At 39.9% G+C, this 19,366-nt stretch overlaps 1 protein-coding gene across 1 annotated transcript; it reads left to right on the forward strand.

Moving 5' to 3' along the window:
* Positions 1 to 402: 402 nt before the first annotated feature.
* Positions 403 to 4,104, forward strand: LOC117532722 (serine/threonine-protein kinase pim-1-like). Its single transcript, XM_034196163.1, has 6 exons — positions 403 to 856; positions 1,134 to 1,240; positions 1,354 to 1,404; positions 1,573 to 1,939; positions 2,426 to 2,602; positions 2,711 to 4,104. Exons 1-6 carry the CDS (start codon positions 775 to 777, stop codon positions 2,899 to 2,901), a joined length of 975 nt encoding a protein of 324 aa, XP_034052054.1. The 5' UTR covers positions 403 to 774; the 3' UTR covers positions 2,902 to 4,104.
* Positions 4,105 to 19,366: the final 15,262 nt, after the last annotated feature.

Below are 19,366 nucleotides of genomic sequence, written 5' to 3' on the forward strand. Positions count from 1 at the left end.
TAGTTTCTCCTTAGAACAATACACTATATTGTTTTGTGAAGTCTATTATTAATAATAGTAGGCCTATGATCATACTTTTATTTGAGTCTCCCTCAAAAGAGAGGAGACAGCTTGGGGAGCCCTTGGCTGCGAATTAGCATTTCTCTCCAACTTGAATTCATAAAGACAATTTAAGTATCACCACCCCCCTTTCTCTTTATTTTTTCTCGCGCGTTTTTATTCCCGCCACGTCTGTGTCTGGCCCAGCCGGTTATAAGGTTGGCTGTATTTCCATTATGTGATTGACGTGCATTTGGACTGCGTTTTCGCATTCCTATTGGTGCAGACAGCAGAAAGGGGTGGAGAAACATTGACGTGTGCATTTGGCATCGCCCCCTTACTACTGGTTTATAACAGTCCTCCCCCCTCACTAGTTGTTTCCAAGAGCCGGTGTCTGACAGAGACATTTCTCATACGCTGTGTTTATCTGTTTATATCCTATAACTGTTTACAAAACAGTGCGAGGAACAGCTGTGTATTGCAGTAGATTGTATTGTGAACACAATACATACTCTAGGTGGGACGACATTTTCGGTTATATCTTCCTGGATTCACAAGCGGCTTTTCTTTCATCTGGATGAGAGGACCCTTACCGCATTTTTGTTCCAGCAACGTGGACTCTAAGCTCTACACGGGAGACGGGAGAGTCATACAAACGGAATAATATTGCTGAAACGAACAACAACGAAGAACACACACACTTCGTAAACCACTGGTGGATATATCCTTAAAAGAATGCTTCTGTCCAAGCTGAATTCTCTTGCCCACATCTCCACCGTAGACATGCCGGCGAAAATGCAGCACCAAGTTCATCAAGGTTAGACGCCCTTCTTTTTCTCCTCCGTGTTGTCATTGAGCACGGGGCTGCAGCAATGGCCGTCAGCCCGCTTATCGTAGTTTATCCTTACGTGTTATACTTGATTATTTTCAAGCACGGCAGTTGTTTTTGAGCATACTATTATGTATTAACAACGTATTATCAGTATTATTGCTTTTTGATATTTCTAAACTGCTGTTTCTTTGGCGTATGCACTGGTATTTTCAGAGCTTAGTTTCCCGGGTATTCACCGGCTGTGTTTATGTTTTGTCCACAGGGAAGGAGAAGGAGCCCTTCGAGAAGCTGTATCAGGTCGGCGCGGTGCTGGGTAGCGGGGGCTTCGGCACCGTCTACACTGGTACGAGGGTGGCTGACGGAGCTCCGGTAAATACGCCTTATATGTCTTATTTTAAGAATACACTTTAAACTAGCTGCTTTGCATGTTTATATGCTTTTTGTACATGTTATTTGACGCGGTGTCTTCTTTGCCCTTCTAGGTTGCTGTCAAACACGTAGCCAAGGACAGAGTCTCAGAGTGGGGAGAGCTGGTAAGAAATCATTATTAGCGCTAATATTCACCTAATTAACGGTATACTATACACAATAGTAGTATATTGCTTTAATAATGGACAATGAAGTGAAATATTCGAAGTATTATAGCATTATTTTTGCCTTTGATGATCGAAGTGCTTATGTTATTATTATTATCTCTTCAGCCTAATGGCTCGCGGGTCCCAATGGAGATCGTGCTGTTGAAGAAAGTGAGCTCGGGCTTCCGCGGCGTTATCAAAATGCTGGACTGGTACGAGCGACCGGACAGCTTCATCATCGTAATGGAGAGGCCCGAAAACGTCAAAGACTTGTTCGACTTCATCACAGAGAAAGGTGCCTTACCGGAGGATCTGGCGCGGAGCTTTTTCCGCCAGCTGCTGGAGGCCGTGCGCCACTGCCACAACAGCGGCGTGGTGCACCGCGACATCAAGGATGAAAACATCCTCATCGACCTCCGCACCGGGGAGATCAAGCTCATCGACTTTGGGTCCGGAGCCCTGCTGAAAGACACCATTTACACAGACTTTGATGGTGAGTCACAGATCAAAACAGTCTTCGACGTGTTTATTTTTATTTGATTAGTTTCAACATCATCCAGTAGCCCTGGTTTAGGCAGGGGCAGGAATTCCAAGGTTGTGTCATTTCTGACATCCGCCCTCCAAAGCAGCATATTAATACAGGCTGAGCAGCATTGCCTTTGCTTTGGCGCCCCCCATAGGAGGGAAGCTGCATTTTTACAACTCAAAGTTTGTAAACAAAGTCACATGTCCGCTCCCCCCTCTCACACACACTCTGCTCTCTCACACACACACACAGACTGTCACGCTCTCTGCCACCTGAGCTCAGATAACAGCCTCCCAAACAAGATAACGCTGCACTCTTTGTTAATAATTCAACCACACCTGCAATGCTTTCATTTTCAATTTGACTGAAATACAATAATAGATTCTGGAGTGCTTAGCTAATACGTGGGCATTTGTACAGTTTTTAAAGGTGTTTTTCTTTTTTTCCTGACAGGCACCAGAGTGTACAGCCCACCAGAGTGGATCAAATATCACCGCTATCACGGGCGCTCTGCCACAGTTTGGTCTCTGGGTGTCCTGCTGTACGACATGGTGTGTGGGGACATTCCATTTGAACACGATGAGGAGATCACAAGAGGGCAGGTCCTCTTCCGGAGAAGAATCTCAACAGGTACATTCACATTCCAAAACATGCATCAGCATTTTCGTTGACATTCACATGATGTGTCACACTCGGTTCATTGCAGCATACTTACTTCTCCTCCTCTTCCTCCTTCAGAATGCCAGCAGCTGATCAAGTGGTGTCTTTCTCTGCGGCCGGCCGATCGCCCCTCCTTCGAGGACATCATCAATCACTCGTGGATGCAGAGCACATCCTCTTCAGTCGTCCCGTCCACAATGATCCGGCTGCACAGCATCGCCCACGAGCCCACCGCCTTCACGCCAACTCCCGTAGCCGCGGCTCGGTGATGGAGGCAAACAGGACTGAACTGAGACTTTTACTAAAGTAACAGACTTGAAGCAGAGAGGAGGGGCGCCGCATGGGCTGGCCGTCCTGACACAGGCACGAGTAAGGTGTCAAAGGACTAAAAGAAAACTAAGGTCATGACTACACAATCATGGCTTGTTTTCAACCTGGAGCGCTCTCCGCCCCTCATCACCCCAAACTACTTGATTTCCCCCCCGCTGTTGGGTGTTTATCAGACTGTAGTAGGGCATGCTCTGCGCTGACAGCACATGCGCTCGCTGAATGGCTGCGTTATGTAATCTCTCGCTGCACTGCTGCATCTCTCTGGGATGAGCAGAGGTGCAAGAGGAATACAAAAGAAGTGCCTTCTGTGAGATTGTTGGGGAGACCCTGAAAATACTTGAAAGCAAAAAAAGGCTCCTTGTCTGAGACCCTTTTTTTTTAGCTCCTTACAAGGCTTTATATTGTTTCCCTCTCATGGGCCTAGATCAGCAAAGCCTATGTCATTTATAACCACTGCTATCACTCCCATGTGATTAGCAACCTCATAGCAACGTGTGCAAACAAAGAAACACTGGACTTACCTCCTTCTTTTGACTTCACATCCACCACAATGCAACCATACCAAAATACAACATCCTCTGCTCTTCACTTCAAATGTTAACGTTCAAACAGTGCCTCACACAGGTCTTAAATATTCAGTGGGGACAAGCATTGTAAATAATAATAATAATGATATTTATTATTGCCGTGACTTACACATTTAATGAACACAGAATTTATTTATTTATCTATGAGAGAATTGTTTTGGCTGTTTGTGTGTATTTCATTCCAGTCACTGAAGGGTCCACGGATTATTTAAAGAGACAAACAAAGATTTTTTATTTCTGACCATATTTATGGCGTGGAATTATTTTTTAAAGAGCAGATGTTTGTGTGTCATGTATCTAACATGTAAATAGTCCCAAAAAAGCACTTCCATCTTAATTTATCTGAACATTGGACGTCTACTGATGGTAACAGTTTTTGTTACGCTGTTGTCTGCTGAGGGAGCGAGTGGATTCTGAATGTGTGTGTGAATGAGAAAACCTTTCTGTTTTCATGACTGCAGGTTGGATTGTTTTTTTCATCAATTCGAACTAGAATTCTAAATGATCTTGGAAACAATTTTTATACGATTTCAATAAATATTTTTTTAACAATGACTTTTGACTCCTTCGTATTATCTTACAGAATGTTGTTGTGACCCTTGCCGTGTACTGTAGCTCCAAGTAGTCATGTTAAAGAAAGTGCTTAGACTGAACCAAATGTCATACATGTAAAACAGTTACAAACACACAATTAGAATGTACTAGGTCAGAAGTATATACCATTTCTCAGCAAGTTTCCTGTTTGACACCTTTTGTAGAGAAGCAGCGCATGCAGAGAGGATGAAGAGATAAGAGGAGACGGCTGGTGGAAGGCAGATAGCAACAAAAGTGGGGCGGGTTGCATACAAATAGGAAAACGCTATCTCAACACATTCCTGGAATTGACTTTCTACTACTTTCTAAAACTGAGGTGTTTAAGACTAGGAAGCAGCACTGAGTTCATTAGTGATAGAAACCTATTCATCCATTCCACCTTAATCCATCCAAAGATGCACACGCAGGAACAGGAAATGACTCACTCACATTAATCTGTCATAATGTATAAAACAGCTTTTATGTTAAATATACCTTTGATAGAGGATGATCCAGTGTTCCCTCTGCTAAAGGAGAAAAGAAAGGATGCATGGAAGCATCGTCTCACAGCATTTATAGAATTCTACTAGCTCTCATCATGGCTGCCACTTACTTACATTTACTCAGTCAGGAACCTTCCTTCCTGGTCCCAGAGTCATGTAAACTCATGTCAAGTTTTTAAACTTGACACAAGGCTCCTCTACAAAAATGTAGTTGTACTGCAAAAATACCAACGGTACAACAAAGTACAACTATAATCCTGAAAAATTGAAATGATTGTATCACTCTGTATAACTTTTGATTCAATAAAGTCAAATACAACCTGATAAAACAACTACATTACTCATTTAATATTTTCTAACTACAATAAATCCAAACATATTTTTTCAATCATTTTTAAATAAACTGAAGTAGCCAGACAGTGAGATGTCTGCAGTGTCGGGCATGTGACTTTCCTAAAAAAAAAAAAAAACCCATTCATAATTGTTTGTATAGTTGTAAATTGCGTCACACAATCTCAAGGCAGACATTGACTTGCATGCTTTGGCCTTTGGAACCGCTGGTCTCCAAAGTACTATTACTCGTGATACTTAACTTTTACTGAAGTAAAAACATCTAAATGTATTACTTTTATTTGTAATTGCTTGAAAGCTTGGAGTATTTTTCAAAATATCAACAGAACTTTGACTTAAGTCAGGGGTGTCCAAACTACAGCCCCCGGCCAACTGTGGCCCATAAGAAATTCTAAAAGTATATTGAAATACGGCCCACTCCTAAAACTTGTGCTTTTCTTATATTGTACTGTAAAAATATATTACACAGTAGTATTCATGTTTTTATAAGCCCACTTTTCAAAGAAATTCAGTCAATTAAAGTTTAAAACATTTTCAACCCTTGTTGATAAAAGAAAAGCCCAATAACTTATATAAAATAAATGAAACCCTATGAAAAGCTGTGAGCTTGTTTTCTGAAAGCATATTCAAGTATCAAGCATATTTTAACCTATATTAGATTGACTTTGCTATCTTATCACTTAATTTATGAGGCAATATATCTCACCTCTAGTGAGTGGCCCAGCCTTTCGTATATTTTAATGTATGAGGCCCTAAGTGAAAACACTTTCGATATCCCTGACTTAAGTTAAGGATAAATATACTACTTAAAGCATCAGTTGGAAGTTATAGTAACCAACTTCACAGCTGGATGTTAGCCACTATCATCTTTGGTTTGAATCCCACTGAGAGGATGCTCTGGTGTGTTAATGCAGACATTGAGTGGAGATAGTGGCCAGCAGGCAGCAGCCTATCAGGTATCTGTTCCTCTGAAACGATAAGAGTTGGGGGGTTAATCAGTTGTGACGCTCCTGTGGGACTTCTGGCCTCACCGCTAATCTTCTTGTCAGACGGCGCTACCGGCAGCGAAACATAGATTTACGCAACCGCAAGCAACATGGTGGTTGGTTCCCATCAGTGTATGTCAGGTGAATACAATGTGAATTTACCAGCTATGTTTAGAATGACTGGATGGGGACTCAAATGCAAATGGTCGCCATATTGGCCGTCGTTATTCTCAGACACGTTTCAAGTCATAAATAAACCAATTCAAAGTCCTGCAGTGGCTCCATGCAAGTCCCAATGTGTATTTTGGTATCCGATAATAATAGAAGGAGGCCATCAAAGGAAATGAGCCCTAAAAATAAAATGGCATTTCAAAGTGGAGTGTCAGTCTTCAGTAGTCCTTGTGATGTGATGCTGGTTCTCTTCAGCAGGTACTCAAACAGCATACAATTTCCCTGAAAAGATTACAGTGTGTTGTAGACCACAGGTAGTTTTCTGCGAAAGACCTCACCATTAATTTCCCCTCTCTTTCTGAGAACCACATGCCACATCTGACTCTGCATGTCGGCTACCGTTGTTAAGCATGTTCTAAAATGCAGCTTAGAATTTCTGCATTTCCATATGTTCCTAGTATTTCAGCTGTAAAGCATGTTTTATTTGTTCAGTCTTCTTCATCTTTCAGTTTTTATTCAATTATGGATGCAAAAGGCATGGCAGGTAATCGTTGAATGAAAACCAAAGATAGAATCTATTTTGGTCTTCTTTGCAATGATGGTTGCCACTTTTCTTTAACACTCCCTGCTCAGTAGCAAACGAGAAGTTAGACAGAAAGATTCTACAAAATGATTATAATGGTGCTTTGTAACTGCTAGATCTGTAAATATGTAACTGTTTGTTTGCTATACATTTAGAAGGTGATGATATGTTATTATTGTGTTTACAACCTGGTTCCATTGACCCCAGTTGGAGAAAATAAGAGAATATTGATACCATGTTGAACAAAAGGCCACAGCCAGCAGCCAGTTAGCTTAGCTTAGCATACAGATTGGAATACATTTGATGGAAACAACAAATTCACATTGCTGATTTTTACTAGTTTGGAGCCATTCAATTTGGGTAAGCAAATTGTTGTTTCATCAGAAGTGGCTGATAGGCGATGATTTACATATGGCTGTTATCAGATCAGAGAAGTAGACGTGGCCGCTGTCCCAAACATATGAGGAAATTGGATAAAGTTCTTTAGAAAATAGTTTGAATTAGGCACATTGTCAGCTAGTATAGGCCATGTTTCAGGCTCTTTGGAGCAAAGACTACCTAATATATTATTGACAAGGAGGCCGATAGCGGAAAAACTGATTAGTCATGCTAAGCTAAATGTTTGCTAGGTCCAAACTCTTTTTCAAACCCAGTAGGCTATGCACCTCAGAGCCAGCTTAGAAAAGCAATTCAGGCACAGGTAAAACTTTGAACTCCTTTTAATCTTAGATACAAGTTTACATTTTGGGCAGTTCTATAGACGCAACAGTGATCTGTGTTGTCCTATTGTTCATGTTGCTTGTTTGTTGACCACACATTTCCCTGCACTCGTGGAGATACCCATCATGCAAACAATATTCAGAGTCCAACACGGTTTGGGTTGGGTATTTGCATGGACTGTTGGTGAGTCACTCTCTCTGAGCTCACTTCAAAAGTGAGTCATCACCAAAGTAGAGCCGGCTGAAAAAAACAACTTTAAAACACTGTCTATGTTTAGCAGTCAGAAGAAAAGACCCATTGACCAGTCATTTGTGTGTGACCTACAGATGATAATGAGTCAATGAGTGTCATCTGTTTTGATCACATTACAGAGGCAATGTGTTCTTCCCCTCTGAGCTTTACTCAGCCTTAGGAGGCGTAACTGGCCTGAGACATCCTCCCCGGTGAGAGCTGATTGGCTCATCGTTCTCTTATTCCCGTAAGTCGTGAGCTGCACCTTCTTATGAAAAAGATAAAGCTCTGCTGTTGCATTATTACCTTCCTCCCTGTTCAAACTGTGAGCCGCAGAGCCGGAGATGTGAGGCAATGTTGACAAGGACTTCCTTCATCCTCAGCCCCCCCCCCCCCCCCCGACTCTGTCTATCTCTCTGTCACTGTCTATCTCCATCTTCTATCTGCCTGCTTGACAAAGGCACAGACACATTCTTTAAAACTCTCACAGATTAATTGGAAATCATATGTGCACTGGTTCGGTCTGTAAATAATGATGTTGAGAGATGGGCCTACACACATGCACATAATATGAAATCTGTAGTGTTAGCCTACGCAGTAAGGATAAGAGGGACGATTATAAATCTAGACAGTAAATACCTCAATTACAGCGAAACAGGGCTGTTTAAAAAAGTCATTATAAAAGCTTTCAAGCACGCACAAATTTAATTTCACTATAATTATGAGGGACTGAAATTGACCTGCCATAGCTGCTACTTCAATTTGAACCTAATCCCTTAGGTGTAAAATAAGAATAAGTACTTACCATACTTAAGGGCAGTTTTGAGGCTCTATAAATGAGTATCTCATTTGTGCAACTATTCCTTTGCATTGCAAATAGGAAATGTTTCACTTTTTTTCTCACATCTTGTATATTTTGATTGTTAGAAAAATATATAACACTGAAAATATATTTATAAGTTACGGTGGCTGGCAGGTGCAAACGCGGAACAATGGCCAAAAATGTATACTGTACATAAGCTGCAAATAATGAAATGAAAAACAAACAAACCCTGAAAACAAATACAACAAAAAAACGCTGCATTTACAGAAACTATGCAAACTAAATGCAACACACAAACCCCGAAAACAAACGCAACAGAAAAACGCTGCAAATACAAAAATGATATGCAAAGTCAAAAACACAGACAAACCCCAAAACACACAATGCTCCAGGCCTCTAGGGGGCACGTTAGGTGGAACAGATTGATGTCTGACCAGACATAGAGAGAACGAACGAGAGTGATGGAAATTGAAGCCGGAGGAAACAAAGTTGATCGAAGTGGACAAAGTCGATATATAAGAAGATACGTTTTGTTTTGTTTTTATACAAAGAGCGTCATATTTACCCAGCTAAAATACTTTAATTTAAATTTAAATGTGAAGGAATGTGTGTATAACAAAATACATCCGTCATTAACAATACCGGAAACAGACACAGGCAAGATCCTCAGCTCGGTGATTCGATGGTTTAGCCGCAATGCACGTTAGGAAATGGTGTTTATGCGATGTGAAATCCGAAAACATTTAAAAATAAATAAATAATACTTTAGTCCTAGTGTGCTTGCTTTTCTCTTTGAAAGTCATCACATAACGGCATTGTAATACACAGTTCGGCTGCATTAAATATTACATATCTGCCGTAGTTCTCTATTTATAGAGCCCTGATGAGAAGACTTTTAGACAAACAGGAAAAACTGCCGCCAAAACTGAAAACGTGACGTGGATCATAAATATATCTGCAATTAAACAACATCTTCAATTTATTTTCACACAATACGTCTCCTTGCAGTATCAACACTAATTCGGTTGACTTTCATATTTTATTCAATTGGTAGATATAGTAGTATATTTACACCATAACGGTGCACAGCTGATATAAAATGACTTGTAGTTTTTAAAGATATTACTGATGTCTATGATGCTTTACAAATCAGATATTAGAAGTAAAACATGTGAAATATCATAGCAATATCCTGTACAATTATGTGAAAACATGAATAGAACTACACATCTTCAGATGTTATACATACACAAGTGTCCTACACTAATAATACAAAGTTATTATGGCTGTGTGTACCTTTTGTAAACCGCCTAGTGGTTAAAGCACGTTATTGAATTAGTTGTGTATGTCAATAAACCTTAGAAAATCTTGAAAGGGATATGCAAAATAGCCCTTATATACAGTCTTTAATTAACTATTAGTAGAGAATAACGAGTAAAGAATATACTTTATAGAGATCTGCAGATAAATGTTTAGTCAGCACCAACAATCAAATATCTCTCCTGATTGTTGGCACTTGATAATCACCTTTCCCTGAATTTTACTCAGCCTGATTTAAGGGTTGTTTATATTTCACATCATTAATCAGAATCTGCAAAGTAACTAAAATAAATGTAGTGGAGTAAAAATACCAGGTTAACCTCTGAATTGTCGTGGAGTATAATTGCTGTTTTGTTTAGTAATGTATAATATACATTCCAGAATATGGAATAAAGGTTTTGACAAGACCTGGTGTAACAATAATCAAAAAGGATATTAAAAGAGCTCCAGATGTTAATTATCTAAACAAAACAGCAAACCTGAAATGTATATTTAAATACTTTATTAAGGGCAGTGAATTAATTTTTTCTTTATGTTTTTAAAATTAGTGTTATAAGTGTCATAGACAGTGTTACATTGATATTATTATCCTTAAAATATATATAAAACAAAACCACTTATGATCTTTTTATTTGAGTGGTTTACTAATGACAGTTAATTCTGTTTTTGCTATTGATGGTTTCATTTTTGTGAAAAATAATAAAATAATAACATTCAATAACGTGCTTTAACCACTAGGTGTCCCTTTCTATCAGCTGTGCATTATGGTGTAAATACAGCCTATCTACCAATTGGATCAAATATAAAAGTCAGCCGAATTAGTGTTGATACTGCAAGGAGACGTATTGTGTGAAGAGAAATTGAAAATGTTGTTTATTTGCTAATATATTTATGATCCACGTCACGTTTTCAGTTTTGGCGGCAGTTCCTCATGTTTGTCTAGATGTCTTCTCATCAGGGCTCTATAAATAGAGAACTACGGCATATATGTAATATTTAATGCAGCCGAACCGTGTATTACAATGCCGTTATGTGATGACTTTCAAAGAGAAAAGCAAGCACACTCGGAATAAAGTATTATTTAAAAAAAAAAATCCGGAATTCACATCGCATAAACACCAAATCCCAGCGTGCATTGTGGCTAAACCATCGAATCACCGAGCTGAGGATCTTGCCTACGTCTGTTTCCGGTATTGTTAATGACGGATGTATTTTGTTATACACACATTCCTTCACATTTACATTTTAATGTGCATTAAAGTATTTCGTGAGGCCTTCTAACATGTTTTTAAATATAACTACGGTTGTAGTTGAATAGTTTGTAAATTAACATGAACCGAAGCTGTTGCTTGGCAACTCAATCGCACAACGTCACGTCCGTTAATTCCACATCCACACGCATGGATTAACATCGATTTAATACATTAATGTAGCCTTTGTTTCTGCTAAAAGAGGTGTCGACCAGCTGGGGCAACAAGAAAATCGCTGTAATCGAGTGTGACTATTAAAAAATAAATCATTACGTCGGGGTAGCATTTGCTTGGTATTTCCGGTTATTTCTCCACTGGTTAACATGGGTTAACAATACCGTGTAGCTGTCACGCTTTTCACGTTTTGAAAAGACGAAACCGTGACATCTTCACATCTCCCAGCAATGGTAAAGCGTCACATGTTCACGTCTCACCGTGATACCGGGTTGCCTAAAGCACCATTGTGTTCTTTTTAACCAAATATCTCGCAGAGGGGCGTGGGGAGTGGCTCCTAATTTCATCTAAAGTAACAGACACAGAATCAGCACTTTTGAAACAGAGGGGATTATGGGATGCTACATTGCATGATCTGTTTGGTATTTTGAGCCAAACACTTCAGAGACATGTTTTGTGTATATCTGAAACCTATAATGTATTGATGGCAAACAGTATAATAGGGGACCTTTAACATTTTTTTCTCAAAAACACCAACAACGATTTAGAAAGTGGCTCGACCAGTCATAGGTGTCTCTTTAATAAATGCTGGTGTGGTTTTAGGAAGGGAAATGGGAAATATCAAAATGTTTGCTCTAGGTTGACGATGAGCTGTTTGTCAAATGCAGATCTGTAGACATGCAGCTACATTTAAAAAAAAAATTGTGTAAAGTTAGTTTACTCCACCATTTTATATTGGTATTGTTTGTAGGTTTCCCCCTCTGATACTAGCAGTCATTTATTTTTTTATATTTAAATTCTTCAAAAAATATAATAAATAAATAGTTCAAAAAAAAAAAAAATCAGAAAGAAACCTGATTAAACTTTAGGTATTTTTTCTGGTTACAGCTTTTAACAAAGAACACGTTTTATTGTGTGTTAATGTTTTTGTAAAAAACAATTAAATGGATGGGATTGAATCACGAAGAGAGACTTTTAACCTTAATTCGAGTCAAGTAAAGAAAACCTGCCCATAATCCAACTCAATAGGGTATTTTTGTTAATCCATAAAATAAACCTAGAATACATTATATTACTTCCAAAGAACACAACTTTGATCATCCAGCCTGAAAGGTTGTGTGGATTGATGGCTTAAACAAACATGGACTTTCCCTCAACAGACCTCCGTGTGAAAAAACAAGTATTTTTTTTAACTTATGTCTTCAAGTTAACTTGCATGCCATACTAAACTTAGCTCACAGTGTGCCTACTTTACTTTAATGCGGTTACCCTAACTTTAAATATGTTATGTCTGACTGAAATTATCTAACCAAGTAGTTTTTCGCCTAAAAACCTATATGCAGAACACACGCAGTGCATAGGGCCTCATATGACCTGACATGAACCCCCCCCCCAACCCCAACCCACCTAACAGTTCACGATTGATGTGCTGCCAATTTAACCTCCCACACCATTTGAAGCTACCTGATCCCCAGTTAAGCAAGGAGCAAAGTGTCCTTATCGGATTAATCCTGGCCATCTCTCTAGGTCTGCGAGGTCAACTACAACCGCATAAGCAGAAGGTCTACACACTACACACAACACACACACACACACCACCACACACACACACACACACACACACACACACACACACATCACACACACACAAACACCACACACCCACACACACACACACAACAACACAACACACACACACACCACACACACACACACACACACACACACACACACACACCACACACCACACACACACACACCAACACACACACACCCACACACACACACACCACACACACACACACACCACCACACACACCAACACAGTTGGCCAGCCAGTGTCACTCCTTCCAGCAGGACTGAGGGTGCGATGCTCCAGTAAAGGTAGTGCCGTGCTGCCTCCTCATGGAGCCACACCGTGTTCCAGATGTCACCACCTGGCTCCGACCCTGCTCCTCTTCTCAGCTTGTTGAACAGTTGATCCAGACTGTGCGTGCGGTGGGAGGGAGGTCGGGCACCAGACTGTCGGGCCTTCCTGGCTGCTATGCTCAATCCAATTTAGCCTTTAAGGAGTATTTGTCCGTTGCCAGATTGAAAACCGACTTTCCGCAGATCAGCTCACAGTTTCCATCTCCTCAGTGGAATGAGTCACGCAGTGATGTAGTGGTACAGGTTGGTTAAAATATGGCCAGTAGCTGCTGATTATCAGAGGGATACAGTCACCTCAACTTACCCGTTTCTCATGAATTATTGGTATTTGACTCCATGCCAGTTAAATTAATAATATTTTTTCTCAAAGTAATGATAAACCTGTGAGTTGGATGTAGAAAAGTCAGAATCAATATAGATGTTTTTTATTTTGATCAGAATCAGAATCAGATTGAACATTGTAAAAAACTATAAATGATAGTGTCCGTCCAAAAATAATTGTTTACTTATAGTGAAAACTACCCTTGGATGATGGTAAGGTAGACTAAAAGCTTTAGGAATCCAAAGTTCAACATATAATAAGTACCCTGTATCAAGATTGATGCAAAACAAGTGACATTTGACCTTTTGAGAGAGGTTTAACAAAAAAAACTCCACCTCTGAGGTGATTTGGGTGGAAATGGGGGGTTTTACCGTTTCTCTGGAACCCATTGGTCGATTTTGGTGATTGACATCTCTTTCTGATCGTTAGAGCCAATAGAATCGAAGGGGACTCTCCCCACTCACACACATGGTAAAACAAAAAACTGGGGGCTTCGTGCACACAGTTTTGCATGAGAGTGAACCCATCTCTCGCTCTGACATCTGAAAACCGAAAAGCAGGTTTATTGCTCATGGATTATCAGAAATCATTTCAAAGGGACACAGACACATTGGATTAACCTATGGATTAACTACATCAGCGTTTTTATCGTTTTAATGCCATTGAAGACCACTTTTGACCAGACTACGACACAGGTGAGCCATCTTAGCGTTTTTTAGCTACCTAGCGCCATATGTTTTGATGTCTGTCCTTGTTATTATCTCCGCGAGTTCGTATAATTGAGTACGAACTCGATTCTGGCACCCCTCGATTCTGTGTCTCCTCACGATGTGAAACGATGGGTTGAGATGTGCAGCAAAGATTAATAATACGGTTTTGTGAGTGAATTTCGGTGCAGTCCCCAGGTAAAAAAATAGTATACTTTAGTGTATTAGAAATATAATGTAAGTATACAAAAGTGTATACAAGTATACTTCTACTTTTTGTGCTTAATTGAAAGTATGTTTAAAATGTACTTTTAAAAAGTATAATTCAAAATAGATGTAATTTAGTTCAATTTTAATGTACTAAATATAAATATACTATTTCTGAAATACTTAAAGCGACCTTCAGCACTCACTGGATCGGTTCGCAACCGAGTGTGAAGCGGCTGGGATGAGGATCAGCACCTCCAAATCTGAGGCCATGGTTCTCAGCAGGAAACCGATGGACTGTCCACTTCAAGTAGGGAATGAGTCCTTACCCCAAGTGAAGGAGTTCAAGTATCTCGGGGTATTGTTCTCGAGTGAGGGAACAATGGCGCGTGAGATGGGCCGGAGAATCGGAGCAGCGGGAGCGGTACTGCAGTCACTTTACCGCACCGTTGTGACGAAAAGGGAGCTGAGCCAGAAGGCAAAGCTCTCTGTCTACCGGGCCATTTTCGTTCCTACCCTCACCTATGGTCATGAAGGATGGTCATGACCAAAAGAACGAGATCGCGGATACAAGCGGCCGAGATGGGTTTTCTCCGCAGGGTGGCTGGTGTCTCCCTTAGGGATAAGGTGAGAAGTTCGGTCATCAGGGAGGGACTCGGAGTTGAGCCGCTCCTCCTTCGCGTCGAAAGGAGCCAGTTGAGGTGGTTCGGGCACCTAGTTAGGATGCCACCTGGGCGCCTCCCTAGGGAGGTGTTTCAGGCACGTCCAGCTGGGAAGAGACCAAGGGGTAGACCTAGGACCAGGTGGAGGGATTATATCTCTTCGCTGGCCTGGGAGCGCCTTGGGATCCCCCAGTCAGAGCTGGTTGATGTCGCCAGGGAAAAGAAAGTTTGGGGCTCTCTGCTGGAACTGCTACCCCCGCGACCCGACCACGGATAAGCGGGAGAAGATGGATGGATGGATGGATGGTATTTCAGTGTGCTTATTAAAAGTGTACTTGAAACTAAGTGTATTGTGAATTGCAAGTAAGTACACTTTCGCTATATGTACTACATCGCAAATACTTATAGTCATTAAGTATACTTATCGAAAGTACAATTCTTTTGTTACTATTTTGTAATACACTATTAGCATGCTTTAATACACTTCATTAGAAATGTATTTAAGTACTCTTATAAAAAGTGCACTTTAATATACGTTTTTCTTAATTTGTACTTCATTGTACTTTTAAAAAGTATATTAACTTGCAAATACTTACGGTGGTACGTTAGTTTACTTTTGAAAAGTTCAATATTTGCAAGTCATTTGTAATACACTATTAGTATGCTTTATTTAAGTAGACTTGAATTTCACTCCATTAGAAGTGTACATAAGTATACTTACAAACAGTGCACTTTAATGTTAGTTCATTTTAAACTGTACTTCAGTGTACTTTGTTTGTAAGTGTTTATTTTATAACACTTGTGAATAGTGTACTTTGTTTACACCTTTGGGAAGTGTATAGGTCTGGACTATTACCATCATGTAATAATGCACAATGACTGTACTGGTGGCATATTTATAATATATAATTGTTAGTCATTAGCTCCAACAACTAGCTAGCGTTAAACCAGAACAAGGGCTATAAAGTAACGGCTGAAACCGAATAATACTGGACCTGCATCACGTGATGCAGGTCACTCACGACGCCCAATCACAATGTAGCAGTTTGCGCGCCAACTGTGGTGGAGCCAAGTGCATCGGTGGACGGACGGTTATTGTTTGAAATTGAGCAGCCAGACTACAACAATTCAACATGTCTCTGCTGGACCTACCAACATTTGGACTGTTCTATTTCCCAGACGGGTCGGTTAGAGTAGAACATACATCTATCATAAAGCATGTAAACAGGGCTGCAAAAGTTACAGTTACCTGCAGGGAAGACCTCGATTTGGAGCAAGGCTGGATAGAGGTGATTTGACCTGCCAAACGTCGACCGCAAAAGGGGTCGAAGCCAGTTGCAGCCAAATTGCTGTTCGTAGGAGGTAAGTTACAAATACAAATTAAATGATTCTGAAAAAATCTTTATAACGTTAGCTAACTTTGGTTATTGTCTCTCTAGAAATGTAACTGATAACTTAATGCTAGTAGAAAGAGTTGGTTTATTGTCTAGCTAACTAGCTTGCTAGCTAACGTTAGCTTGAGTCCAATTATGAAGCTCTATTCAGTAAAAATGTGTATACGGTGGTGGTAAATTATAACGTTAACATATGTTCAAATTAGGGGTGTGGGATATTTATCTCTTAGATAATATCTTAATTTTTATTTTCACATATGCAAATAAGGACTTGTGAGCTCCTGCAGGCACTGAATGTGCTCACCTTGCACTGAAGCTAATAACGCGGCGGTAACCATAATCTGGGTCCTGCGGGGTGTTTTTTCACTCTCAAGGCTTCTTAATATTTAAAGACCTATTAATGTGTCATACTCAGTTAACGGTTATAAACTCAGCTAACTGAAGATATGAATCATTTTTTCCGAATCAAAGCACAAGTCTCACAAGAAGCATCTAAATTAGCCCTGAGCGAAAACATGCTAACAAACTTAGCCCAGAACTCACGGTAAAAAATAGCCTTATTACTTATTATTTTACATTATAAAACGATAAAAACGTGGCTGAAGGTTATTCCTATGTGTCTGTGTCACTTAGAAAGTATTACTGATAATACTTCATTTCATTTTTATGTAAAAACCGGATATTTCATATTAGCTGCTAATGATAGCAGCCAGAGCGTATCACAGCTTCCGGTTCACCAATGGGTCTTGTTTAGATGGATTTTAGGAACGTCCCCTCGATTCTATTAGCTCTAACTGTTAAAAAGAGATGTCAATCATCAAAATCGAACAAGGGGGGCCAGAGATAGGTCAAATCCACCCAAATGACCCCAGAAGTGGGTTTTTTTCTTCTAAACCTCTCTAAAAAGGTAAAATATGAACTTGTTTTGCATCAATCTTGATACAGGGTACATATTATATGTTATAGTTTGGATTCCTAAAGCTTTTAGTCTACTATCCCATCATTCAAGGGTGGTTTTCACTTTAAATAATGGTTGTTTTTTGGACGGGCACTATAATTTACATTTTACCCTGTATATGGTGTGTGTATCAGTGTGAACAATAGTGCACGAAAAAGTGCTTACATTTTGTAATGTCAGAATGAACTGGATCTTGTTCACAGAAGTCTACCAAGAAGTGGTTCAAAAGCGGGATGCTTTAATCCGAGGGGAGGACATATTTTCGGTAGCCGAGTCCCAGAAAAGAGACAGCAGAAGAAAGACATGTACAGTCAAAAATGTGAAGGAGGCTGTACAAAAAACAAACCAAGGAAAGGCAGTAAGTTTGATTGGTGTTTTTTTTTGATGATTGATAGTTTGTGATTGAATGGAATGACATTGACTGATTTTGTTTATTGTTATAACATTCACTGACAAATCATTTTCCGTTTCACCTTCAATGATATTGACAGCTATGGCTTTTTGTTATAACACATGTTTTTTTGTATTTTGAGGCCACTACATTTTCATCCTACAATTACCAAATGCTCTTTTTAAATACATGCAACGTCTGTGGATTAATGGAAAAGTGTAGTCTTAATATGAGGAAATGTAATGTGGGTGAAATGTTGTTTTAAGTTACAAGCGTTAAGCCTGGTGTTTGGGTGGTAATTTTCCAAGGCACACTCAAACATGATGTATGTTGTCAGTCTGGTTCACAGATGGTAACTGCCATGGGCGAACAGCTCAAGAGATCCCTACAGGCTGAGAGAACCTCCAAGCCCTCAGAAGAGGTGACATCTGAATCACCTCAACACTCTTCAGATTCTGATATCACCTCGATTGACCTGTTTGAGCCGATCAAAAAGCAACCATTTGTAGGTCTAAATATTTAACTGTTTTTTTCAAATTGATATGCAGTGTTTCCCATATAAGTAAAATTCATGAAATTCCCACATTTATTTTGAGACCCGACCCGACTTCCCACATGTTACAAATTTGAAAATAAACTATCTATTGCATTTATACAACAGTAAACAAATGCAAAAGAAAGAGCGTAATTTCAGAAAATCAGGACTGTTGGAATGCACCATGGTCAATCATAGTACATAGTATTTTGCGGCTGACACTATTTTATGTCTGAATTTGTTATTTACACCTGGATACTTTTTTATACCCACTTTTTAGAGATGCCAAGATTGGTGGCTACCATGAAGACAGCACTGGACAACATTTCAGGATCGTCCTCATCAGGATCTTGTTCCAGTAGTGGCCACGGTGACTCCCAGCAAACTGGCCGCAATACTGGCAGTAATGACTTGGTATGACCTACATAGTAATGATACTCTATTGCTATTGTTCTATACAAAATTAATCACTGCGGATCAATGGAATTGTATTTTCACACCCTTGAAGCCAAGACGAGAGCTGCCCCACATTATATACAGAAGTGTACTCGAGTACTGTTTGAGTCAGTGTTGTAGTCAAGTCACCAATTCACGAGTCCAAGTCACTCTCGAGTCCCCACTCTTCGAGTCCAAGTCCGAGTCACCTAGGGAGAGTCGTAGTCGAGTCCGAGTCCAAGTCCGAGTCACCCAAGGAGTGTCCGAGTCGAGTCCGAGTCACCATTACCTGTGTTCGAGTCCGAGTCCAAGTCCGAGTCACCCAAGAAGAGTCCAAGTCAAGTCTTCATGTATTAATCTTAGTGGATATGTGTTGAAATGTAGCTGTAGCTCCTCTACATTGCTTTTAATAATATCACAATGTCCAACAACCAATAAGTGAACGTTTAAATGATATCAATAAAGATTAAGCCCCAGAAAGCACATTGCTACTTAGCATGCACAATGACGACATTCTGCATGTTAAGTAGCCATGTGCTTTCATGTTATCGGCTGAATCTTTACTTATTGATTTGATCACATTACTCTGATG

This window comes from Gymnodraco acuticeps, unplaced genomic scaffold (genome assembly GCF_902827175.1).
Source record: "Gymnodraco acuticeps unplaced genomic scaffold, fGymAcu1.1, whole genome shotgun sequence".
NCBI classification, from domain to species: domain Eukaryota; kingdom Metazoa; phylum Chordata; class Actinopteri; order Perciformes; family Bathydraconidae; genus Gymnodraco; species Gymnodraco acuticeps.